The sequence below is a fragment of the Bombina bombina genome, chromosome 2 (assembly GCF_027579735.1).
Source record: "Bombina bombina isolate aBomBom1 chromosome 2, aBomBom1.pri, whole genome shotgun sequence".
NCBI classification, from domain to species: Eukaryota; Metazoa; Chordata; class Amphibia; order Anura; family Bombinatoridae; genus Bombina; species Bombina bombina.
The window spans coordinates 399561805-399589786 of record NC_069500.1 but is presented as its reverse complement, the minus strand read 5'-3'; the positions used below and the strand labels follow the sequence as shown (position 1 = coordinate 399589786).

The window sequence follows — 27982 nt, the reverse complement described above, 5'->3', positions numbered from 1 at the left end:
CAGCCCCCAGCTACACCACATCAGGACTTGCTGTGCACTCTGCGCAGATATCTGACCCAGAGAGCATTACCAATAGACCTCCTCTCACATGTTCCGGTCAGGAATTTTTATGACACCTATCCTAAAGAGCCGACAGCAGCCTCATGTAAACAGTGAATCTTTTCTTGTATTATAGATTCACTGTTTACTGTTGCGGTCTCTGCTGCATGTTTCCTCTCTGTCAGACCCCTAGCCCAAAGGAGCATTTGAGGGTTGCTATTAGATACAGCAAGTCAAAAGTTTTACAGCAACCCTCAAATGCTCGTTTGGGCTAGGGATCTGACAGAGGAAACATGCAGCAGAGACCGCAACAGTAAACAGTGAATCTATAATACAAGAAAAGATTCACTGTTTACATGAGGCTGCTGTCGGCTCTTTAGGATAGGTGTCATAAAAATTCCTGACCGGAACATGTGAGAGGAGGTCTATTGGTAATGCTCTCTGGGTCAGGTTTCAGATGTCTGCATGTACTCTGTGAGAATGTTTGAGTGAGTACACTGCTGCTGGTTTTCCTTTGTAAAATAAATCTACACATACATATCTGTGCATATTGTAGCATTATGTTTATAAGTGCTCTTCCATCTTACACAGTTGTTTAAAAGATTATTATATATACACACACACACACTATATATATATATATATATATATATATATATATATATATAAGTGTGTGTGTATATATATATATATATATATATATATATATATATATATATATATATATATATATATATATATAAAATATGGAATAGAACAAGATCATGAAAATCATAGGCAGTAATCGTGATGCATCGCGATGCATCGTAGAATCGAATCGTATCGAATCGTTACGATGATAATCGTAATCGAATCGAATCGTGAGACAAGTGAAGATGCGCAGCTCTACTATATATATATGTATCTTTATTAAATGTATAATTATTTTTGCATAGATCGTCTATCTTGTCTTATCATTTTGACTTATAGGTGCTGTTTTGCCTAGACTTTTAGATCTCACTGATACTGTGTGATCTACTCTCTTTTTATGCATATATAAAAATGTCTTTCTGGGTTGCACTATAAGTTATATGGCAATAAATTGAGGTGAGCTTTGAAGCTCTGAAGTGAGCTTTACATATTTTTTTTTTTTTTTTATTCACAATTACTACCTGGGTAAAAGAATAATAATTCTCAAGCTGCCACGCATATATAATATTTTATGCAACAGTGTTGCTGTTATGGCATGCTAATACATATGAGGTTTCTATTACTAAAAGGTAATTATCACCTGCTGACTTATCTGGCAAATGCTCAACAAATGTTGCAAAATATAGGGTGCTAATACACGTGAAGTGTGTACCTAGCTTAGTGCAATCTGGGTGTCCACAGTAGCTAGCTGAGTAATAAGATAATTGTTTGCATACTACCACACTATAGTAAATTAACTATTATATATTACTAGTGACAGTATAGCAGTAATGTAGTGCTAGTATACAAAGGTATTCTATGATCTAGATAGTTGACGATTAAGCTATAGCAGCGTGGCCAGGTTAAAAGAACCTATGTGGTTATAGTTGCTAACCAAGTATCAAAATAATTCAATATGTGAAACCACACAGGAATAAGATAACATTTGATAACATAGTGTTGCCGGTATTTTGTGGTTCAAATGTTAATGTGGTTACCTCTAATATTCCCAGTTGTCTGCTATTGATAACTGGCGTAGGTCAGATTTAGCAGTGTTTCATGGTATCCCACTAGTTTGTTCAAATTGAACACATTATCATTATTGGTTATTTGTAGAGCGCCAACAGATTCTGCAGTACTATAAACATAGGCGGAATACAAGGAAACATTTACAGGGATCAGACGGGTAGAGGGCCCTGCCAAGAGTCGCACGGTTGTAGTCAGCTCTAAAGAAGGTGATCTACAAAGAGCATGGCTCTTAGGCTTACATGCTAAGGGGGTTCAAGGGGATAGCAATGGAGGAGAGGAAACGGTATAAATAAAGGTTAGTGTAGGTTGTATGCATCCCTAAACAGTAGAGTCTTTAGGGAGCGCTTGAAGTTTTCAAAACTAGGGGAGAGTCTTGTGGAGCGGGGCAGAGAGTTCCACAAGATGGGAGCCAATCTGGAGAAGTCCAGTAAGCGGGAGAGTGAGGAGGTAACAAGAGAGGAGGAGAGTAGGAAGTCATGAGCAGAGTGAAGGGGACGGGAGGGAGAGTATCTGGAGACAAGGTTTGAGATTTAGGGGCAGTTGAGGGCTTTGTATGTCAGAGTGAGAATTTTGTGTTTAATCCTGGAGGCAAGAGGAAGCCAGTGAAGGGATTGGCAGAGAAGTGCAGCAGATGAAGAGTGACGTGTAAGGAAGATGAGCCTGGCAGAGGCATTCATTATGGATCGTAAAGGAGCAAGGTGCAGCTGGGGAGACCAGAGAGGACAGAGTTGCAGTAATCGAGACGGGAAAGGATGAGAGTGGATTAAAATCTTAGTTGTGTCTTGTGCAAGGAAAAGTCAAAATTTTAGAGATGTTTTTAAGGTGGAAGCGACAGGATTTAGCCAAGGACTGAATGTGAGGAGTGAAAGAAAGATTTAAGTCAAGTGTGACCCCAAGACATCCGGCAAACTGGGTAGGAGCAATGGAGTTGGCAACCGTTAGAGAGATTGGGGTTGGAAATTTTGGAAGGAGGGAAAATAGGGAGACCAGTTTTGGAGAGATTTAGCTTGAGGTAGTGAGAGGATATCCAGGAAGAGATGTGAGAAAGACAGTTAGTGACATGGGTTAGCAAGGAAGGAGATAGGTCTGGTGCAGAGAAGTAGATTTGGGGGTCGTCGGCATACAAATGATATTGGAACCAGTAGGACTTTATTATTAGGGAACCTAATGATGCCGTGTAGATTGAGAAGAGAAGGGGACCGAGGACAGAGCATTGCGGTACCCCAACAGAAAGTGGTGACAGGGCCGAGGAGGGCCCAGAGAAGGCTACACTAAAGGTACGGTTTGACAGGTAGGAAGAGAACCACGAGAGAGCTGTGTCACAAATGCAGAAGGATTGGAGGGTTTGGAGCAAAAGAGGGTCGTCAACAGTATCAAAGGCTGCGGACAGATCAAGGAGGATAAGCCGAGAGAAGTGGCCTTTTGATTTTGCTGTAAGTAGGTTGTTGGTAACCTTAACGATTACCGTTTCTGTGGAGTGATGGGGACAAAATCCAGATTGCAGTGGGTCGAGGAGGGAGTTTAATGTAAGGAAATGGAATAGGCGTGCATATACTAGCTTTTCGAGAAGCTTTGAGGCAAGAGGGAGTAGGGAAATAGGGTGGTAGTTGGATGGGAAGGTTGGATCAAGAGAAGGGTTTTTTTGAGGATAGATGCGACTAGTGCATGTTTCAGAGATGAGGGAAATATACCAGTGCTGAGGGAGAGGTTGAAAATGTGTGTGAGTATAGGGGTAAAGGTAGAAGAGAGAGAGGGGAGCAGCTGTGAGGGGATAGGGTCAAGGGGACGGTAGTGAGGTGAGAGCTCAGTATAAGTGCAGAAACTTCTTCCTCAGTAACAGGGGAGAAGGAGCTAAATTTATGGCTATGTGGGTTTTGGTTGATTGGGAGCTTTTGAGGGGGTGAGAGAATGGGAGTATGTTGAGAGCAGATTTCCTTTGTGATAAACACTTCAGTAATAATAATAATAATAAAGTTTTAACTAGGTAAAGTGTTACTAAAGCTTTTACGTAAGGACAACTAGATAATCTGAAATAGAGATCAACACCATTGACACCTATAATACTCAAAAGCACTTGTTGTGATATGGCTCAATTTTAAATCTATTGGTAGGCTCAAAGAATGAATTTCAAACAAAGTTAGTTTAAAAAACGCCCCTGTAACTGCTGACGCAGGGTTTTTCAAAGGCAGCGAGCCACCGATTGTGAGAGAATTTAAGTTCTGTGATAACCGGAAGTTCTGCCTCTTTTCAATGCTGATTGGATTACTAAACATGTATTTCATCTAATTTTTACAGGATTTCTAATAAAGTGAGAAGTATTTTTATCAGAGCAGTTTGAACTGGACTTTTTCACCATTTTTCTGGATATTGCCTTTTGTGGATTATAGGGATCCGCTAATTAAAAGGTCCGGATTATAACCGTTTTTTTTCTATTGTGCTAGCCCTTCATGCTTCCACCCTACGTATAGCTTTAGAGGCTTGTGTTGTAGTAGATACTTGCACAGATTGGTTGTCCCCATGCCACATGACTGTTCATCGATCACGGGTCACAGCACTCACTAAAAATTCACCTTAGAATGCTGCATCAGGAAGTTTATTGCTTCGGCACTGGATGAGGATGGCTGTGACTTCGAAACGCAGACATCGATGGTACATAGTGAGGGTGAGTGAAGTAACTCCGGTTGGTCATAATAGACTAATAATAGGTTGGCTCATGAAACCCTTAATGGAATATGTCAGTCGCTGTTAAACTGCATGCTGTTTAGGTTGTTGTACTTCTAAGCCTCATTTTGATGTCTGTGCAAAGCACGATCTTCTGGGAGAAAGCTGCAGTAGAGAGTGGACAAAAGTAATGGTGAGTGATACCTGGAATTATCCAGAGTTTTTCCTAGTCTTACCCTCACTTAACTTTACATGCTAATGGGTGGAGAGGTTTTCCAGTACTGATCCTGTGTATTGAAGCATTATATTATATCTGCTACAGCCTCACAAATTAGTTCTGCGTGCACATTTAAATAGTTCATCTTTTTTGATTACTAAAGGTGTCTATCACTTGGGACATACGGTCATCTTCTAAAAAGGTAGTATATACCACTTGTAATTGAATTCCAAGGTATGCGTAGTGATACTATTGATCATACTAAGGTCCTACACTTATATAATCATGATGATCTATCTAATGTACTGACATGATCATGTAATATGTCGTAGTGTATATAGTGAGTTGAACTAAAGAAAATTTTGGATTGAAGTTGCTCTCTAGTTACGATATTCAGATCTTATGTACATTGGAGAGTATTGTTGGGTTTGGTATAGGATAATAACTGCCATAAATAACTTTCCTGGGGGGGGGATAAAAAAAAAAAACAATCTAGGATAGTGGGAATAAAGGTAGATATGCTGGATGATCTAAAAAAAAAAAGTGTGCGAGCATCTAGTCGGTGGGAACATATATCAAGCTCAAGGGATTAATGTCCTACTACAAGTTGTATAAAACTGTTTAATGGAAGGGTGAGTGATAGGTAAAAGTGTTTAATTATTTTGTGTACACCAAGTTTGAAATAAAATGTGAAGTGTCACTCTTAAATGACAGATAACAATGTTTTCTCAAATGGGATAAGTGCTAATATATAAAAACTCGTTGAAGTAGTACCGATCCATATAGGGAGGTAACTATTAAGGTGAAAGTGTAAAAAACAAAAAGTGAAATGACAAAATACAAATGAAAACGTGTGACAAAAAAAAGTTGTGTAGTATTGTGTCTATATTTACTGAGGTGATAATAATACAACCCAAATGGTTTTGGACAAAAATCAAACAACAGAATGAGTTTCTATACTATAACCAAATGAAAACCCACAAATCTTGCACTAATTCCCTTATTCATATATAGGGGGTTTATCTAGGCTAAAATAAAGTTCTGTGTGAAATATAAATCATAATGCTTTATAAACATTTATAGTAATTATTCTGTTCATTCATTCCATACAGATGGACAGTATTTAATATAGATCCATCTGCTTTCAGGAGTGCAGATTCAAGATCTCCTCCTCTTACACCTAAGCTGACTTTCTCAATACCCCAGCATTGCAGTTTGTCTCTATTGGAGTGATGGTGTGTTAGGAAATGGGAAGCTACACTTGTAAGAGTTTTACCATTTTCCAGATCTTTTGCTGCATTTTTAATATAATGCAAATGTTCCATCAATCTCAATCTTAACTTGCAGGTAGTCATCCCTATGTAAAGCAGATTGCATCTGCAGCGAAATGCGTAAATAACTCCAGTTTGCAACTGATTGCATGCTTTACCCCAAATCTATCTTCAATTTGGGATGTTTTTACAATGTGTTTACACGTGCTGCAGTTGCCACATCTGAATGTACTGTACCTGGCTTAAATGCTGTCTTGGTTCTCTTTGTATGGGGATGACTACTGCTGATTAGATCTTTTAGATTTTGGGTGCGTCTGTATCTGATTGCAGGTTTGTCCCCAGCTTTGTTTTTAGGATCGGATATAAGTATTTGCCAATGCTTGTTGATAATCTCAATTACCTGAGGAGTTTGGGTATTGTAGGTGAGAATTAGTCAAAAAGCTTGGGAACCATTTTTGTACAGTAGTTCCCTTCTGTTGGTATGTAGTTCTCTGTACTTGGCTCTCTTAATACTCATTTTACTGTAACCACGATTGATTAGCCTATCTTTAAGTTCAGAGGCTCTCAAATTAAATGTCTGCTCATCCGAACAGTTTCTCTGTATTCTCAGGAACGCACCAGTAGGTAAACCTCTGATGGTTCCTGGGGCGTGGGCACTGGTGCTATACAGTAAAATGTTTTTTTTTTTTCAGTATAGTACTGTTTTGATATTCCCTTGAGCATTTTTGTATATCGCAAGATCTAAAAAAAAAAAAAAAAAGAAAAATGTATTGCATTTTGGCTGGCTTCATGTGTCAATTTAATATTGAGATCATTTTGATTTAAACTGTTGAGGAACTCTTGCCATTTGTTCCTTCCCAGATGAAGAAAATATAATCGATGAAGCGCAGCCATAAGGGGGATCATGTTAGTATATTCAGTATTTGTATCCGTGAAAACATGTTCAGCCTCCCACCAGTCTAAGAATAAATTGGCGTAGGTGGGGCGCAGGCTGTCCCCATGGCTGTTCCAAGGGTTTGTAAGTAAAAAATTGTCGAATATGAAACATTTGTAATTTAATATAAAATTTAACAGCTTTATCATGTTCTGCATCTTCTTCAGATTTTAATTCAAGAAAGTATTGCACTGCCCTAACACACTTGATGTGGTTAATTGATGTGTAAAGAGATTCTATGTCTGTAGTGACTAGCCAAGCTGTTTTTTTCTTCAAGCTAACATCTTCCAATCTCAGTAGTATCTGCATGGTATCTTGTATATAAGAGGGCAATTCCTTGACATACTCTGAGTCGATAGTCCATGTATTGGCTTGCTTTTTCTGTTAAACAACCCATTCCAGAGACTTTAGGTCTTCCGGGAGGTGTTTGTTGATTTACCTACGCCAGTTATCAAAAGCAGACAACCGGGAATATTAGAGTTAATCACATTAACATTTGAACCGCAATATACTGGCAAGATAGTTTGCTTACATATGTTCTCTTTTTCCTGTATGGTTTCACATATTGAATTATTTTGATACTTGGTTAGCAACTATCACCACATAGGTTCATTTAACCTGGCCACGCTGCTATAGCTTAATCGACAACTATCTAGATCATAGAAACCCTTTGTATACTAGCACTACATTACGGCTATACTGTCACTAGCAATATAGGATAGTGATTTTACTATAGTGTGGTAGTGTGCAAACAATTATCTTATTACTCAGCTAGCAACTGTGGACACCAAGGTTGCACTAACCTTGCTACATAATTCAGCTCATAAGTTTGCAAGTAATAGCGCAACATCATGTGTATTAGCACCCTATATTTTGCAACACTTGTTGAGCATTTGCCAGATAAGTCAGCAGGTGATAATTACCGTTAGTAATAAAAACCTCATATGTATTAGCATGCCATTACAGCAACACTGTTGCATACATATATGATCGTTGCTTTAAGTCTGCATGGCAGCTCGAAAATGATTACCCTTTTACCCAGGTAGTAATTGTGAATATACAGACTGTATCCACTTAGCCTCCACCTTCAGCGCAGGAGTTTGAAAGGGACAGTGTAACTTCACGTGTATAAGCACTACATACTTTGCAACACTTGTTCAACAATTGCTCTCACTAGTTTAAAACACTATAGATGTTGAACACATCATATTACTTTACAGATGTACCTAAAAATACGAGCCACACATCCCAGTTCTATACCTACATAGTGGCAGTACATACAGGCGTGGTTATTAGTGCAATTGTTAGCACCCAGTCTTGATCTTCATGTTTCAACTCACCCTTGTTACCCACTTTATTGTCTAGAGGGAAGCAGGCTCTACTATTTATTATTTGGATTTGTGTCCACTTTGATACTTACACAATAAAGGCAATAATTATATTATCAAGTACCACACTTACCCGTTACAAGGATGTTGTCTCGCATTGTTTTTTTAATTCTCTTTGTGTGTTTCTTTTCTTATTTTAACATAATAAAAGTTACATTTTAAACTGTAAATCAGGAATTTCCTTGCCTCTTAAAGGGACATTATACACTCATTTTTTCTTTGCATAAATGTTTTGTAGATAATCTATTTATATAGCCCATAAAGTTTTTTTTTTAATTAATGTATAGTTTTGCTTATTTTTAAATAACATTGCTCTGATTTTCAGACTCCTAACCAAGCCCCAAAGTTTTATGTGAATACGCTCGACTACCTACTCCAGCTTGCTCCTGTTTGTGTAAAGGGTCTTTTCATATGCAAAAGAAGGGGGAGGGGGGGAGTGTCTTATTTGCCACTTGCAGTGGGCTTTCCAACTACCTTTTCAACAGAGCCAAATTGACAGCTTCTAAGTAAGTTTTTAAACAGTTTTATACTGGATTTTATATCAGTATCTGTGCATCTTATTCTTTATAGTAGTGTCTATTACATGCAGTTATATGAAAATGAGTGTATACTGTCCCTTTAAGTCTGGGCACAGAGTGCTGTAATTGCATTTCTTCTGTAGATTTCTTCTTTATATCCACTACTTTTGTTGTAATTTCTAATGCAAAGCACCACCCCACATAACCCAATATATATCCATTATATGGGACACAGTAGCAAATTCAATATTTATGAATTGCTACAAAGGAATATGTATTAGTGGGGATTTCCCATTATAGTGCCATTGTTTCCATTTTGCCTCATGAAACCAAAAATGTTTGCTTCACGATTCAGATAGAGCATGCAATTTTTATTTAAACATTTATTTTTTTTTTTAAATTGGAGGTTTTTATACATTAACATAACAAGGATACAAGGTATTGTCAGGCTGAGACAGTATAGTGATTAGGTAATGAAACAATGCCTCCCTTCAAAAGCAGTAGAAACTTGCGAGCTAAGTATATAAATCGAAATATATTTGTGAAGGTAAACAACCAGGTGTCAATACTAATATAAGGCATATATAAATGAAACCTCATTTTCTCTATAATGTAACATAGAATGTGATAGGAGATGGAAATTTTTCGGGGGAATCAGCAGGCAAGAGCTGCTCAGAATTAAGGAGGAAGGGGGGAGGAGGGGGGCAGACCTTCTAAATGTTAATATAAGTGGTTAGAGAGGTAATATTGGCCACACAGTTAAATGGAGATAATAAAAGTAAGTCAGAACATGGAAATGTAGTGGGCAGGATATTAGAATAAGGGTAATGTGAGATATAATTAGTAAGAGGTAAGAAGGCAACTCTTGAATCATTTGTTTAACTTAAGAAATGTGGGCATAAATGGTGTGCACAATGTCTTCTATTTCCATACCTTCCTATAAAGGTTATTAGTAAGTTCAACAACACATACATATTTTATATACATGGCTTCACTGGATCCTGTGTTGAGATAAGTAAAGAAATGCTTAAACTGAAGGTCAATGACTCCATTAACTATATAGTGATAAAACCTCATTTCATGTATTGTGTAAATTCCTCCTGGACATTCTAGGGCCACTCAGGGACCCAAAAGAATAAGATTGACACCAAGGAGGAAAACCAGTGGTAACAATGGTCATTTCTGGACCTTCAAAGGGGGAAAGCTAATGATACTAACAGTTATTTATGAAACCTGGAATAACAATAGTAATGAAGTGGTTATATAAAAATATGGACCTATGGTAGCTTAAAATATGTCGGTGTTAAAAGACAACAAGATTAGAAAGTAGTTTAAAAAGTGTTGTACTAGCCATAGCTAGTCCAATGTAGACATATTAAATGAATATTGAACTTGTGATCCTACAAGGTAGGAGGAGGAGCTACAGTTATTTAAATAGCATTAGTAGAATAACTGGATAATCTGGAGGTTACAGAACACTATGAAATCATAAAACTACTATTTAAAAAAAAAAAAAAAAAAAAAAAAAAAAAAAGGTTCTCGTGCTTAGCGCATAGAAATGTGCTGGAAGTAGTTTCACACCTGTTTGCATGGATGTGTAGGTAATATAGAAGATCAGTAAGCCACGATACCAGGGTACATTATGAAGTCTATATTCACATATAGGTGAGAGGGAGGAGGGGTATGGTCTGTGACAAATGTATTCCCAACATAGAAATTTGATAAAAACTGTTAAACTGCTAATATGTGGATAGCAGTCACAACAGATTAGCTCAGTATTGTGATGCATATTATAATAGCCAAAAGTTAAAAGGCAACTTAGAAGGGGCATATCTCCCAAGTATAGAAAGTATTAATGTTGCATATGGCTTTTAGTGCGATTAGTCTGCCTGGATACCACTTTTGGGTCCAATTGCTTTTAGATATAGTTATCACTGTCACAGGAAACCACTCCCTGGAGGCGAATGACAGTGATTTGGACATGTGTACCTTGCAAAATAACAATGGCAAATAACCAGCAGTAAACACATAGCCTTTACACAGTATAATGTGGCGATCTATGGTGTGCTGAATTTGAATGGTTGCATATACCATGACAGACAAGTTTGGAATAAGAACTAACATTGCCATATATAAACTTTTGAGCGCAGCAGGGAGAATAAGAAAGAAACAAGAAATCAACTCTCAACCTATAACAAAAAACATATATAGAAAACAAAGTTAGCTGCAAACATATGAAGACTGACTGCCCTATATTGTAGGCCAATAAACTGAGCTAGAAACTAGACCATTAACCAATAACTGCCCAAACAAGGTAGGAGATCAATAGGTGTCAGACGTTATCCTATGCCTGCTCTGGTACCCGCAAACTTGAACCCTTGCTGAGTGTCCCTATAAAGGTACCGTGTCTTTCAGGCAGTGTCTCAATTGCAGATCAGAGTCCCCCACTACCTGTACAAAGGGTGATTGAAATAGAAGTCCATCTATGTGGACGGGGGTATGTTGGAGTAAGAAATCTTGCATAACAATTGCTTTGGCGTCCTGTCTGTAGTCCTCAGGTACAAGCTTGCAGGGGAATGTTACCTTGTCGTGATTATCGGCAAATCCAGTGAGCAGTCTGGGGCACTAGTAAGGGATAGGTTGTCGTCAATTCCTCCGTTATCTTCAGCTAACGTACTCTGGTCTGTGCTGGAAATAGACCAAATCTCCCGGACAAGAGTGTTATAGAGAGTGTCAAGTGTGTCCATTAGACTGCGTAGCGCCTCCATGATAGCGGCAGCCATATTGTGAGGAGTAGTAACTGCGTGGAAAGGACGTGACCAAGAGCTATATCTCTAGCTGTGAAAGAAAGTGGCCCCTCGCTGTGGCGTACCAGAGAGGGGAAAGAGGATGTAGGCACAGCCAGGTAGGTGTAGCTATTGGAGAGAGCACTTATATCTCCTGTAGAATACTAGAATCATGGCTGACCCGGGAGTCGCAACTCCCACTTGTGCTGATGTACCAGAAAAAGTTCTAGACTGTGCGTAGGACTCCCCCGCTACCATGTAACTGCAGTCCCAAAAGCACAGAATTCTCGATGTCGGTCTGAGCCGCGTAGACGATTCAGTTGTGGATTACAGTTCTCAGATGCTGTGGTTATAGTGTAGAAGCAGGTGGGAGTCCCTCTGTGTAGCCTTCTTGTGGAGCAGATTAGGAAGCTAGTAGTGATAGCAAACGCAGGGACTTGCTCCTGGGCTTCAGGTCGCTTCTGCTCTTAGCCAGGTTGAGACGTAGTGTAATCAGACAAGAGGCCATTTGAAGAAGCTACTTCGATCTGAGTGCGCCATGCGGTCCGGGCGGCAGCTTATTAAAGGGGTTGTAATTATAGGCCAATGTGACGTAATAAGACCTGAGTCGGGTGCCATATAGTATTAGGGTGCCCTAGAGAGTAGGTAAAGGAGTTATGGCTAGGTTAGTCCTTCATTAAATTGGTAAAATGTGTCTCCATCTTGTGGCAAGCTCCGCCCACAGAGCATGCAATTTTTAAAACACTTTCTAATATCCTTTGTTGAACAGCATACCAAGGTAGGTTCAGTAGCTGGGAGATGGCTGCATATATATTCCTCTTGACATTGGCTTTCTAATGTGTTCAGCTAGCTCCTAGCAGTGCATTGCTGTTCATCAACAAAGGATAGAAAGACAATTAAGCAAAATTTCTAATAGAAGTTGAAAATTGTTTAAAAATGTATGCTCTATCTGAACCACAAAATAAACATATTGGGTTTCATGTCCCTTTAAGCATTGTCACATGCTGCACATGTTCAATTTAAAGGAACATTTAAGGCTCAAGGAAACAAGACTGAAATTAGACACTTGGATTTAAAAAATAAATAAAATTTGGACTTAAATTTGATACCACAGGCCTAAGGGTCAAAAAGTTTCCTACTTTTGAGGTTACTGATCCTGCTTTCATCAAAGAATGGAACCAAATACTATTTGAATGTTCATTAAGACTCATGTTTATATTGGTTAAATACAAAACTGAACAGCTGGTTTCTGTTAGGAATGAGATTGTTAAACTTCAGTATGAGTTAAACAAATGTAAAGATGTGGATGAATACAGCAGCTTTGACAAACTATTGCAATGAGTAGTAGAAACATCTAAAAAAAAAAAAAAAAAAAGGCTTGACAAAGGCTCTGCTAAGAGCTGAAACGCATTGCTGGAACCACTTTCTTCACACAATTGTGGCTACCAAAGGACACCGTACTCCAGGAAACACTGAAGCAACACAAGGATATCTAACAGCTGAGCTCCAGAGTGTACAGGGGAGAGGAGCTGGGCGGCATTCTCATCACACACAGAGGGTTCCCAGAGCTCCAGACTAAAATAAGGTACTATTGCTTCACGGCCATAACCTGTGCAGGATTACTGGTCCACTAATCCTAAACTTTTATATCTGACTTGAGTAATATTGTTGAAAACTCATTGTCATTGTACTTGAATACCAAGATCCATTTTTCTCCTTTGAAAATTGCTTTTTTGCTATCTTAACCATGTCTGCAGCAGAGGTTAAGTGTTTTTTGAGGACTCCTTTTTATTAATATAGGTCATTTAAATACCAATATTGATTTTTTTTATTTATATTAGCTTTTATTTATTTATTTGCATCCAGTATTGTCTTTATTTTCAACCTTCCATTGTATGAACTATTTATAAACAAATTCTTTTAACAGAATAAGTGGAATTAAATTATATTTTAACATTCATTTTTCATTGGCTGTTGTATTTTTTCTCCATTATTTACTCATCGTTTGTTGAAAGATTTTTTCTATATACGTAACAGGATACCATTAATTCTTAATTTTGACCTGCCATTTAAGGCGCCCACAGTATCTGTTTTTCACTAGTAGAAACATCTAAGCAACACATTATTCAAACCAAACATGTTAAATTCTTGCGTGACCAAAGATTATAGCACAAATTATTCCTTTGGCAAAAAAAAAATAAAAAAAATCAAGCAAAGGAATTGGCCACGCAATTCTAACAATAAAAACAAAAATAATAAACATAGCACTGAGACAACTAACACAAATCTTTCTGATGATTCTGTTGGGTGGAATGATGCAGGAAAACCACATAGAAGACATAGACGTACTAAGAGGTTAAAATAAAAAAAAATTAAAAAAAAGTCTTTATCAGGCCCGGAAGTCACAGATGAGGAATTTTCCTCTCAGGCTTGAAACATCAGCATCTGATGTTGAAATGTAGACTGAACCTCACAAACCTCCAAAATAAATTACCAACTACTAATACCACAATATCTAATTATAGTGGTAACTCACACCAAGGTATAGGGCCAGATTTGGGAGCTAGACCTAAACCTAAAAACACAAGAGATTACAACTAAAGGTCCACCATTTGTTTCACAAACAGATTACGAGTTTTGTCGGTAAAAATTTGCATTGCTAACGAGCCTTTTTTTTCCAGCGCTCACTTTAAACAACACTGGTATTACAAGTTTTCTGAATGGCTGCGTTAGCCTCAGAAAAGTGAGCATTGAGCAAATTTAGCTCCACATCTCACTGTAATACCAGCGTTGCTTACGGTAGCGGTAAGCTGGCTAAAACGTGCTCGTGCACGATTTCCCCATAGGAAACAATGGGGCTGAGAGGACTTAAAAAAAAAAACTAACACCTGCAAAAAAGCAGCGTCCAGCTTCTAACGCAGCCCCATTGTTTCCTATGGGAATGTAAAAATAATGTCTACACCTAACACCCTAACATGAACCCCGAGTCCAAACACCCCTAACCATACACTTATTAACCCCTAATCTGCTGCCCCCCCGACATCGCCGCCACCTGCATTATATTATTAAACCCTAATCTGCCGCTCCGGACATCGCCGCCACCTACATTATACCTATGAACCCATAATCTGCTGCCCCTAACCTACGTTATATTTATTAACCCCTAATCTGCCGCCACTATAACTAAATTAATTAAACCCTAAACCAGGGGCGTATTTAGGTTTTGTGCTGCCCTAGGCACTCAAAATTCTGCTGCCCACCCCCCACCCCACGTTTAAGGCCTTTTTTTATACATAATATTTTTGGGGCAGGGTGTAAAAAATAATGTCTTTTTAAGTAGTTGTTCACCAGGGCTTGCATTAACTCTGGTCACACACACTCACACAGTGGAGGCTCCTCCATGTGTGCACACTCGCACGTGCCCCCCTGTGATGCTGAGAGGAAAAAAAAAATATTGAATAAAATATCATTTTTACAATATCCCCCTATTGAAAAAATTATATTTTATTTTTATCCCCCAAATATCAAATTCTGATGTTTTTTTTAATATAATAAAAAAAATACAAAAATTATGGGTGGTTTTTTTCCCCTTATCGCACGTGCGGTTAGAGCCCTATCATGCCTGTCAGTGATGTCTATATTGTTCACTGCAGGCATCAAACCAGTTCTGTATACATGCCTTATCGCACAGGCTGAACTGTGCGAGAGTGGGGAGGGACTTGTTCTGACAAGTTCAGCCTGTGCCCTGATAGGCTGCACGGATATGTCAGAGAGTGGGGAGGGACAATAACAAGATGTTACGAGCAACGTTCCCTCTAACGTGTGTCAATTAAGGCCGCGCATCTGAGCCCTCAGCCCGCCAAAAGCCTAGTCAGCACAGCTCATTTACAGGGTGTGTGGCTCACCAGGTCGCTCCTATCCTGTCCGATCTCTCCAGAGCTGGAAGCAGGCAGCAAAGCAGGAGTGCAGTGCTAGATTGACTCAGCATCATGCACAAGGGGAAGGCGCAGCACTTCAGTGTCAACGCCAGCACCGTTCTCTCCAGTACACCTTATTGCTGCATAGGAGCCTGTGCAGTCAGTGGTTAGTGCAGCTTTCTTAGTGTAAATTGTTAAATTATGGTGTAAAGTGTACTGTTAATGTTAATAAAAGTTAAAGACTTTAAAGTTTCACATAGAAGAAATGCAAGGGCCGTATTGGCAGTTGTGGGGGACAGGGGATTGTCTGAGGAAAATTAAATATCTAACTTGGGGAGGTGCAAGAGTCACAGCTCTGTTTCTCCTGTATAGCTATAACTTGACTTTATTAAATGTAGCTCAGTTAGTTACAGGACTCTTCAGCTGCTAGCTAGGTGCTGTCTGTACAGGGGGGGGGCAGAGTTTTCAACACGGAGTACAGCGTGTGAGATGTTTGCTTTGGGCTGACGATCTTAAGCCTCCCCCCTGTTGCAGTTTGTTTTTATTATGTTTCTCCTCACAAATCCTGAGTTCCTGACAGGCAGTGTATTTCAGCCTGGCTGTCTGCTTGAGCGTGACAGAATATTGGGATGGCTGCTGCTAACCAAATGTTGGTTTGCTGTGTGTGAGAGGTGTGTGTGGCTGTGTGGCTACTGGCTGTGTGTGTGTGTGGCTACTGACTGTGTGGGTGTGTGTGTGGTTACTGACTGTGTGTGTGTGGCTACTGACTGTGTGAGTGTGTGTGTGGCTACTGCCTGTGTGAGTGTGTGGCTAATGGCTGTGTGTGTGTGGCTGTGTGAGTGTGTGTGAGCATCACAAAAAAATCAAGTAAATGTAACCACAGTGGGATAACTGACATTTAAGACACTTTTTCGGCCACAGTTGTCAGACTATGTATATATGTGTATATATATATATATATCCTTATACTGCGGCTGCCCCAGTGACAGGACTCTTATACCCAGTATATATATATATATATATATATATATATACCCAGTATATATATATATATATATATATATATATATATATATATATATATATATATATATATATATATATATATATATATATATATATATATATATATATATATATATATATATATAATGGGCGGAGCCATCTGAGGGGCGGGGCTAGTGCTCCCCCATCTTCAAAAGTGACCAGCCGCCACTGCACTCACATATATATATATATATATATATATATATATATATATATATATATATATATATATATATATATATATATATATATATATATATATATATATAGACATTATTTTGCAAGTCAGATGATTAAAGTGTTTATATCAGAAAAAAATATCCTTCACTGTATGATAGTTTGTCAGTAGGTAGTTGTTTAACCTTAAACATCTTCTTTGGTGATTGACAGTTATTTAAGCAAAATATCTGCTTGGATAAAAATGTAATGAATATACAAACTGGCCTTTAAAAGTACTTACAAAAATAAAACAGTAGTTATGATAGGTTTAGGAATTGTATCCTAGGGGATAAAGTCACATGATACAATCATAATAAAGTATATACTTGTATTGTTTCTGAATGTATTAAATGCATACAACAAATTTTCAGTTGTGTTTTAAGTCACATAGTTGTATAGATTCAGCAATAAATACTTATTCTTTGCATGTATGACAGATAGACAAACAGTAAATGTACAAGTATTTAGTGACTAATCCGTTTAAGTATTTTAATGCCTAATGAAGATGTATTTAAGGGAGAAAAGCATATGCTGTTTCACAGTGGTCACGTTGCAGTGCACACTGCACTGTGTAGTCTGTGTGAGTCTCAATCACAGGGTGGAGCCAGGAAGAATACCGCATTCCCTCTCAGTCCATGCCAGGCTGCACAAGTGAGCTCCGCCTCCACTGTCACCACGTCATGCACACCCACATACAATCCCATAGGATAGCAATAGACGGGCCAGCCATTTAAGTCATTAGTAATAGGTTGATTTAGCCACCCGGCCCTGAGTTCAGTAGAGTGGCCCTAGGGACTCAAAATTCTGCTGCCGCTTAAAAATCTGCTGCCCTAGGCACCGGCCTTGTTGGCCTATGCCTTAATACACCCCTGCCCTAAACCTAATTCTAACCCTAACCCCCCCTAATTTAGGATTAATTTATTTAATTATCGTAATTTTATTTAGATTTAAATTATATTTATTTAAAACTAAATACTTACCTATAAAATAAACCCTAATACAGCTACAATATAACTAATAGTTACATTATAGCTATTTTAGGATTTATCTTTATTTTACAGGCAACTTTGTATTTATTTTAACTAGGTACAATAGCTATTAAATAGTTATTAACTATTTAATAACTACCTAGCTAAAAGAAGTACAAAATTACCTGTAAAGTAAATCCTAACCTAAGTTACAATTACACCCAACACTACACTATCATTAAACTAATTCCCTAAACTACCTACAATTAATTACAATTAAATTAACTAAATTACGAAAAAAAAAAAAAAAAAAAAAAAAAAACTAAATTACAGAAAAGAAAAGAAGAATTACAAGAATTTTAAACTAATTACACCTAATCTAATCCCCCTAATAAAATAAAAAAAGCCCCCCAAAATAATAAAATTCCCTACCCTATACTAAATTACAAATAGCCCTTAAAAGGGCCTTTTGCGGGCATTGCCTCAAAGTAATCAGCTCTTTTAGATGTTAAAAAATTATATATATATATATATATATATATATATATATATATATATATATATATATATATATATATATATATATATATATATATATATATTGCAGTGCTGTACAAATTTTCAAACTTTTGATATGTTTGGTGCTAATCATGATATGTTCAAATAATCATTTCCTAAGAAATGAATACTATGTTAGTCATCATATTTATCACATCAGTTGTACACTGATACAATGCATTTATACCTCTTGCACTTTCAAGGCATGTTACCATTTTTTAGTATGTAAATAGCCTTTGTCCTCCTTTTCTAGTAACATTGTTTTCTGTATTTTTGTCCTTCCAGCCTGTTGTAATTATTGTTGTCACATATAGATAGCTAGTTTCAAAGAAGTAGTTTCACTTTAAACTATTTCATTCACAATTGTTTGACCAATAGCTGCTTAGCAGCTGCCTTTTTAAAAAGGGTGGACACACTGCATTGTCAGGTCTATGATTACGGCTCTATGCTGAAATGCATAAGACCAGTCCTCCTGTTTGGCATCTCCTGCTTTTAAATCCATGGATTTAAATAAACTTGTGTGTTTTTACTCACATTTGACAAGACTCCGGACAATTTCACTTTTTCTATCAAATATACTGCACACTTACACACAAACTTTTTTTTTCCTCAGTTGCTCACTTACTTTGTGTTTAAGGAAGCCCATCCAAATTCGTTCAAAAACCCTTTTTTGCTCCTTTAGAAATAAAAAAAAAAATATACAATTACATTTTATTAACCAATTACCAACATTTAGCACATTACCAAAAAACACACAGAAAGTACCTTCAGTTTTGATGGCTTCCAATCTTCATCTTTTGCTGCATCAGAAATACAAGTTAAACACACAAAAACAAAAAAAACACAAGGTTTAAAATACTAGTGCATGAAGGTTTAAATCCCAGCTCATGCATGTGCGTGTTCCTGGTAGCAGAGGTTAAACCACAGTTTGGGTGTTTTTTCAATGAGCACACTTTTAGCTCTATCATCTATATATTTTACTATTAGAGTACCACTATTGCCACATATATATATATTTTTATTTTTTTTTAATATATACAAAACACAGAAGGGAACTGCACTCTCATACTGGACCGGGTACACATCCCATGACCCTGCAACATGCTCAGCCCTGGCTGCCACTGGCACTCACAGGAAGCTGTGCTGCTCCCACAGTCACAGGCAGTTAACCCCAGTCAGGTCTGGGTGCAAGAACCATAGGGAAAATTACAAAACAAATACTACAACACACAGAGAAAACCCAGCACTCACTTACAAGCTCAGTAAGTGGAAAGGTTTTTGCTTTTAAATCTTAGCCGAGAGCTTGTAAGTGAGTGCTGGGTTTTCTCTGTGTGTTGTATTAATTTGTTTTGTAATCTGGTGAGCTTTTCCCATTTGGTGAGCTTTTCCCATTTGGCCAGATGCGGTAACTAACCTTTCCAGTTGTGATTTTATCTTAGCTGTGAGCTAGCTGGTGAGTGCTGGGTGTTTCTATGTGTTGTATTACTTTTTGTTTGTAATCCCCCTTGTTTCTTGCACCCATTCCGGACTGGGGTTATTTTTTTTATTGTGTGACAGTAGTGCAATAGTGGTACTCTAATAGTAAGATATATAGATGATAAAGCCGAAAAATTGTGCTCATTGAAAAAATTCCTTACTGTAAAATACAGTTTGTCCAAGGGAATAATTTGCTTTACAAACAGATGATTTGTAACCCAAATACTCATTTTCAATGTCATTTAGTTAATCTAAAAAGTAACATTTTGTTTTTTTATAAATGCACAATTCCAAAACCAGCTTTCAATGTTTCTTTGTTTGAGGCTAATTGTACAAGAAAAGCAAAACCACTTTGGTATATAGTTTGTATTATTGTCAAATAAAAGCTTAGTGCAACATTTCTTTAAAATTGTTTAGGGCATTTGGCATTACGTGCTGTGTAAGTTAAATGAATTTGAAACACTACATTACTTTTTGTTTTAATTCTAAAACACCATGCAGTCTCCTTACACCTAAAGCTATAGAGATTAAAAAAAATGAATATTTAATACTGAGCAATTTTTACCTTTGGGAGTTACCAAGAAGTTAGACAATGCACCTTCCTCTTCTGGCATGTTTATGGATGAAAGCAAGCAAAAAACATTGTTTTGGAAAAGAACCGGTAAGCCCTGATAGCATTGAAAAAAAAAAAAAAAAAAAAAAAAAGTTAAATAAATAATGTTAAATCTAAATACAAAGGACATGAAATATACAGAGAACAGTCACATCCAATGTCTTCCTAATAGCCATACCCATTAAATACATTTAAAATGACTTGCACTACACGTGCTATATAGAACACAGAAACTAAGGGTCTGAAGACAAATATCTTGCCAGCAAGGAGAGAAAGTGCATAAAGTCTTTGGGAGGGTTTAGCATGTACTTGTACCGCTCTCTCTCTCTCCTTTAAATCCAGAACCTTGCACAGGCATATGAACAGCTCTCAAGCTTAAATGTGCCTTTCTAATCCGTGTACTGATGAGACTTCTTAGATAATCTCAACAGACCAGGGAGCTTTAGATCATCAGGGCCCAAGACTGAATGAAATTCTCCTGACAGAAAACATGGAGACAAGAATAATAATGGTACCAAATATCTGTCACTGTGCTCTGCTTCTTGGAATACCAGCAAATAATACACTACATATTTACAACTCTTGTCCAATATTTGAAAAGGCATCATAGCGTAAGGATAAGATTCATTTTATGTATTACTACCTCTTTATTCTTTTGGTGAACACGTGCAATAATTTCACTGGTAGCGGCCATAGTATAATAACGAACGTCATCATATTCTACGTACTCTTGGTATCGTGAAATGAGTAAATGAGCATCTGCGTCCTCCTGCAGCAAGCTGTTAACTACAGACTAAAGAAGACATAGATGGTAAATAAATGACATATATAACTATCCCCCCAAAATCTTCCCATCTTACTTTTAGCAGTAATAATGGGAAACAGAAGCTTTCCTTCCATTCAGCTTTCTCAAGAGGGAACTTTCCTTCTAGTTGGATGAACTTCATAAGTGTGCACAGTGCTAGTTCCTTCAACAACAAAACACAGGGGGAGACATGTTAGAAAAGTGAAAAAACAACAGGGCAGCAACCAAAAATACTCTCTGCCTGCTAGCCTTAAAGGGATATGAAACACAAATTGTTTCTTTCATGATTCAGATAGCCACCAACCAGCAAGCGCTAACCAAGTTCTGAACCTAAAATGGGCTGGCTCCTAAGCTTACATTCCTGCTTTTTAAAAAAAGAAAGAGATACCAAGAGAACAAAGAAAAAATTGATAATAGGAGTAAATAAGAAAGTTGCATGCTCCATCTGAATCATGAAAGAAAAAAAAAAAAAAAAAAAAAGGATTGGGTTTCATATCCCTTAAGAAAAAAAAACAAACAAAATAAATTCTAAAATTCACAAGTGAAAAGTGCAAGTTTGCATTTCTGTCCAGTTTAGAAGCATTTAGCAGCTCAAAAAGCCAGTGGTAGTTTGTATATAATTTATGACTGATATATCTGAATTATAATAGTCACCAAAAACTCTGCGCAGGCACAGTGTCTAAATATGGTGCACATGGCACGAACATCATAAGTGCATGCCACAACAATGGCTTTTACATAAATTATTCAATTCAAAATTTAAATGCACCATTTAAATTTTACCATTATATTTCTTTAAGATGTTACAAAAAAAAAAAAAAAAAAATGAAAATCAATAAAAAAATCCTTTTGGAGTGATGGTTGGCAAATTTATTTTACTTTTAGGTGCTCACCACACATTTTTAGGAAACAGATAAATGCATTTGTATACAGATGTGTATAAAAAAAAATACTCAGAGCCAGAATAACAACTTTAGCAGCTGTATCTCCTGGGTTATATGGTAGCACATATAATTGGAGAAACAAAATGACTATACAAGCATGATGTTAAAATGCACAGATGGCACGATGAAGTCAATGACTAACTCATATTATTACTGTATATGTCAGTATGCTGCTACATGGTAAACCCACACTGACCTGCACATTGAAATAGCTATTCTGCATGAGATCCAGCAGGCAGGTAACACAGCTGTTATACCGATGCCTCATCCACATCTTGAACTTTTCTTCAGCACTGCATGTCTCTGGATAACAGAAAAATAAGAAAAAAGTGAACAGTTTTACATTTGCAGGAATTCTGCAAATTGTCAACAATTTGAACAACCATCTGAAAGTAAAATAGACAGTACAAATAAAATGTCAATACTGTACAGGAACTTTGTGAAACCAAACAAATTAACATATTCACTAGTGTTCTGAAAATAGAATGTCATCAAATGACGCATATCACAGATGTGTTTACCTGGAAGGCTTTCATCCTCTTTAGGAAGGTCACCAACAAAAAGCTCCCCCTTCTCCAATAAAGTTTCAAACATTTTAGAGCACGTTCGAATTGCAGCTTGTACAATATCTTCCTTTGGAGACTTAGAAAAGACAAGACAAAATGACCCAACTATAAAACATTACAAGCATTTAAAAGAAAATTGATCAGACATGAAAAAAAAATTAAGATATGAAGCAAGCATTACTACCTTGGTGGCTGAATGGTAAAAAAATATTACGTACTGATCAGATGTTATAAAAATAAATTAAAGAACATTGCATTTCTACCGGAGCACTAAGTAGATGTAAGCTGTGAACGCATGCTCACAGATTACATTCACAGTAAAAGCTATCACTAAAACTGACATGTAAGAAGGAAATTTGCTTAAAGGGTCACTGAACCCAAAAAAATTTCTTTCGTGATTCAGATAGAGCATGCAATTTTAAGCAACTTTCTAATTTACTCCTCTTATCAAATTTTTTTCCATTCTCTTGGTATATTTATTTGAAAAGCAAGAATGTAATTTTAGATGCTGGCCCATTTTTGGTGAACAACCTGGGTTGTTCTTGCTGATTGGTGGATAAATTCACCAACCAATAAACAAGTGCTGTCCAGAAAAAAAAACTTAATAAGAGTAAATTAGAAAGTTGCATGTTCTATCTGAATCACAAAAGAAAGAATTTGGGTTTAGTGTCCCTTTGAGCAACTTTCTATTTTACTCATATTATCAATTTTTCTTCCTTCTCTTAATATCTTTATTTGAAAAGCGGGAATGTATGCTTAAGAGCTGGACCATTTTTGGTTCAGGACCTGGGTGGCACTTTCTTATTGGTTGCTAAATGTAGCCACCAATCAGCAAGCGCTACCCAGGTGGTAGCGCTTGCTGATTGGGCCAGCTCCTAAACTTACATTCTTCCTTTTTTCAAATAAAGACATCAAGAGAACAAAGAAAAATTGATAATGGGAGTAAATTAGAAAGTTGCTTAAAATTGCATACTCTGACAGTTTAATTTTGACAAGACTATCCCTGTAATAGAGAATATTGAAAAAATGATTCGGATAAAAACTAAAATGCACAAATCTGCCTTTGAATTTCCACTAAATTATGTCTTTAAGATTTCAAGGGACAGTGTATCTTCTACCCTTTAATGTGTTCCCAATTATTCATTTTATATGCTGGAGTGTAATAAATTGTTCACAAACAGCTTCATTTTTGTTTTGGCAACTGAAATAGCTGTTTTTGCCTGTGGTATCAAAACATATACTGAAAATTTCAATAATTAAGTATTGCCTATAAAAAGCTAACTTAACATAGCCAGCAAAATAAATTACCCTCCGAGTGAGAGGCAAGAGATAAGTAATAACATTTTAATTTGGAATTGTTCTCTCTAATTATTGGGCTATGGTATAAAGAGATAGGATAATGAAGTTCGTTTGGATAGAAAGAAAACATACTAAATAAATCCGATTTCCCTGTAAGCTCAACACAATGTAATGGATTGTGGCATCAAAGATCAAAAACAGCTATTTCATATACAAAAATAATTATAAAGGAACAGTTTACTATACATTTTTACTCTGCAGCTGGTATAAAAGTCATTGGAAACACATTTTACAGTGCACTGTCCCTTTAAGGAGTCTAAAAATTTGATTCAGGGATGGACATTATACCCATACATATTTATTTTAAATTGGGATGCATATTTAACATTTTGATTGCTGGTATTTATCAAGTATTGTAAGAGAGAATACACAGTAGTATTCCAAGCTTCATATACAGACTACGTTCAGCAAGTAATTCTTACTTCCAGGTACTCCAAGATATCAAACACAGCGTTGGCGTTGCCCCGATTTTCCAGCACTGCCTCAAGTTTAGCAGCCAGATCCCTCCGTGCTGAGTCCGCTGCCATTCCTTCTGTTCCCCGACTACGAGACGCGTGCTGTCCCTTGCGCGCAGCCATCTTGATAATCTCCAGTCCACAATCACGTGTCCGGAAGAGTTAGCGAGTTACAGCAACTGCGCATGTGCAGAGTAGTAACTAGAACTGTATTTACTTATAGTAGGGAATGGAACACAACACACCACAGAAAGAAATGACAAGAACCAGATGTCCATTGTCCTCCAGGTCCGGAAGAAGACGGTTGTGCCAGTTCCAAATGAGCGATACAACTACACTTTCTGGTATTCCCAGGGAGACCTACTAGTTAACAAACATAGCTATGAACATAATATTATACAGGTCGGTACCTTCGCCTCTGAGAAGCAGGTTTGAAGATTTTACAATTACACGGTAAACGGTACGCCCTGGACTGGCGACCTGTCTGGACACAGCGACTTTCACCTCTTCAATGAAGGGATCAAATAAATGTGGGACGAATATGCAATGGAGGGAATAGGAAATTTGTTTGCGCAAAGGCTGGAAAAACTTGACCCTGGCCGTGCTGGGGGAGCAGTTCATGGTTGGAGTGAGAAGATATATGTGGGGCAGTTGCTCTGTACTTTTTATATCTATTTGGAACAATAGATAAATGTGTTTATGATTTTTTTTTTTATATATATATATATATATATGGGATGGAGGAAGATTGGTATTACCCCATTCAGTACAGCATTCCAAATTTGTGTCAATACAATCACAAGCTAACCTCCCCAGTGTGTTTGCCTTGTACTTTTTCTTCAGCACTGTTTTAAGCAAATGAACATATCAGGCGCATTACCATTGCTGACATTTTGAGTTTTAGACCAAAAGAGTGTGTGTGTGTGTATAAGAAACTTTTTGTATATGGCTGCTGTTGTATAGCATTTGCTATGATAAAAAAACTATTAATTGGTTAATACTCGTATCTAAAGGGTCATAACCCTATTTTTTTATATGCATAGTATATGTTAAAGTGATTGTAAAGTTTAATTAATAAGTGCCTGGTATCTAAAATACTCTTAAAAACAGGGGCACTTTCATTCATTAAAAACTTTACAATGAAGCTTCTTTTTTAAAATATTTACTTTTCTTTATGGAAACAGACCGGCGATCCTCTGCCCACTTCTTCTGCTGTAGTTAGCACGGCGATGACGAATCCAGTTTCCTCCAATCGTTGCGTGGCCCCACAAGCTGGACGCCAAAGGGGGCATGCAACAATTGGAGGAAGCCTGATTTGTCATCACTGTGCTAACTACAGCATGAGATGCAGGCGGAGGATTGCCAGTCTGTTTTCCATAAAGAAAGGTATTTATAAAAAATAAGCTTTATTATAGTTTTTAATGAATGAAGTGACCCTGTTTGTAAGAGTATTTTTAGATACAGTGCATTTATTCATTAAACTTTACAATCACTAAGTAATACAGGTGGCCCTTGTTTTACAACGGTTCAATTTACACCGTTTCAGAATAACAACCTTTTTTTCCAGTCATGTGACTGCTATTGAAAAGCATTGAGAAGCAGTGCATTTATTAAAATAGCCAGTTGGTGGAGCTGTCCGCTTGTGTTGCAGCAAAGCCAAGCAAGCTGAAATTAATCAGTTTAACCAGACCTGAGCTATCGAGCAGATTTCAAAAGAACAAGATCTTCCTGTCTATAAATCAGTCCAAATTGGAATGCATAGAAAGAACTGTTTGCAGAAAAATGCAAGTGAAGTCTGTGTTGTGTGATTATTTTATTAGGTTTATAATGCTGTTTAGCAAATGTTTTTGTTCATTTAACTTATTGAAAAGCATACCTAGGTAGGCTTAGGAGCAGCAATGCACCAATTGGAGCTAGCTGCTGACTGGAGGTTGTACATATATGCTTCTCGTTGCTGGCTCAGCCAGTGTGCTAACTTCCAGTAGTGTATTGCTGCTGCTTCGACAAGTATGAGACACCTTACTTAGGTATACTAAGTCTTATAGAAGAGACTAAGTAAGAAAGTCCTATACACAAATAGGTTTGATTATCAAAATGATAACTTTTATTTACAAAAATTGTAATTAAAAACAGTTTATCTACTTGTTCTTTTCACACACCTTTTTAACCTGCATCTGATGGAACAATTTAAAAACACTGATATACTACTCTATATGTGAGGATTAATGTATAGTATACCATATACATTTCCTTTAAAATATATCTCTCAAATATTCATTATAGTTCAGGCCTTTATAAATACATTATATCCAAATAATGCCTCCAATAGAGAGACCCCCACTAGACAGGGATTTCAGCACTTGATGAAAAAATTGTACACAATTTATTAATGTTCAATTAAACATAGCGAGTTACCAGTCATACAGTGGCTAGCACCCATAAATGTGTAAATAAAAAAAAAATCTGTTAAAATTGAGATACATGCATGTATGCCACTGCAGTCTGGCACAGATCCCTATATGCACCGTGCAGACAGACTTATTATTCCTTGTGGATGTGGTGTCTGCTAAGGTTGGGGTGTTGCCTTTCTGCATATGCCGGTCTCTTGAAGCCTTTACATTTGTACCTTTGTATATGTTTGATGATACTTTAAAGGAATAATCTAGTCAAAAATAAACTTTCATGATTCAGAGAGCATACAATTTTAAGCAACTTTCTAATTTACTCCTATTATTATTATTATTATTTTTTTCGTTCTCTTGGTATCTATTTGAATGTAAGCTTAGAAGTCAGCCCATTTTTGGTTCAGAACCTGGGTAGCGCTTGCTGATTGGTGGCTACATTTAGATACCAATCAGAAAGTGCTACCCAGGTTCTGAACCAAAAGTGGACGGCTCCTATGCTTTCATTCTTGCTTTTACAAATAAAGATACCAAGAGAACAAAGAAAATTTGATCATAGGAGTAAATTAGAAAGTTGCTTAAAATTTAAAATCTGAATCCTGAATGTTTAATTTTGACAAGACTATTCCTTTAAGGATGTCATAGTAATATTTCTACTGTCTAGACATTACCCTTTACACTTTTGAGGTCTAGTAATGGGTTGGTTGTTGCCAGTTCTTGATACAATATTTATGTTCCCTGTGTCCTACATACATGTATCTCAATTTTTTTTGGCATTTTTTTTATTTGCACATGTATTGGTGCTAGCCACTGTATGACTGGTAACTCACTATGTTTAATTGAACATTAAAAAATTGTTTAAGATTTTTTTCATCAAGTGCTGAAATTCATTTCTTTCATGTAATTGGCAAGAATCCATGAGCTAGTGATGTATGGGATATACAATCCTACCAGGAGGGGCAAAGTTTCCCAAACCTCAAAATGCCTATAAATACACCCCTCACCACACCCACAATTCAGTTTTACAAACTTTGCCTCCCTATGGAGGTGGTGAAGTAAGATTTTGTGCTTGATTTTCTTGTGATATGCGCTTCTCAGAGTAAGTATGTTTTCATTACTTAAGACACTCTCAGCTATGGTT

At 37.0% G+C, this 27982-nt stretch overlaps 1 protein-coding gene across 1 annotated transcript in view; it reads right to left on the bottom strand.

The window, feature by feature from the left end:
- Positions 1-24596, bottom strand: part of NOC4L (nucleolar complex associated 4 homolog) — a 72932-nt gene extending 48336 nt beyond the window's left edge. The window contains exons 1-8 of the mRNA XM_053701875.1: positions 24407-24596; positions 22581-22701; positions 22256-22362; positions 21171-21278; positions 20954-21103; positions 20263-20365; positions 18987-19021; positions 18847-18897 (exon numbers count right to left, since the gene is read on the bottom strand). Coding sequence (XP_053557850.1) covers positions 18847-18897; positions 18987-19021; positions 20263-20365; positions 20954-21103; positions 21171-21278; positions 22256-22362; positions 22581-22701; positions 24407-24562 — 831 coding nt within the window. The 5' untranslated portion in view covers positions 24563-24596. The remainder of the gene's footprint in view (positions 1-18846; positions 18898-18986; positions 19022-20262; positions 20366-20953; positions 21104-21170; positions 21279-22255; positions 22363-22580; positions 22702-24406) is intronic.
- Between the last annotated feature and the right edge of the window lie 3386 nt (positions 24597-27982).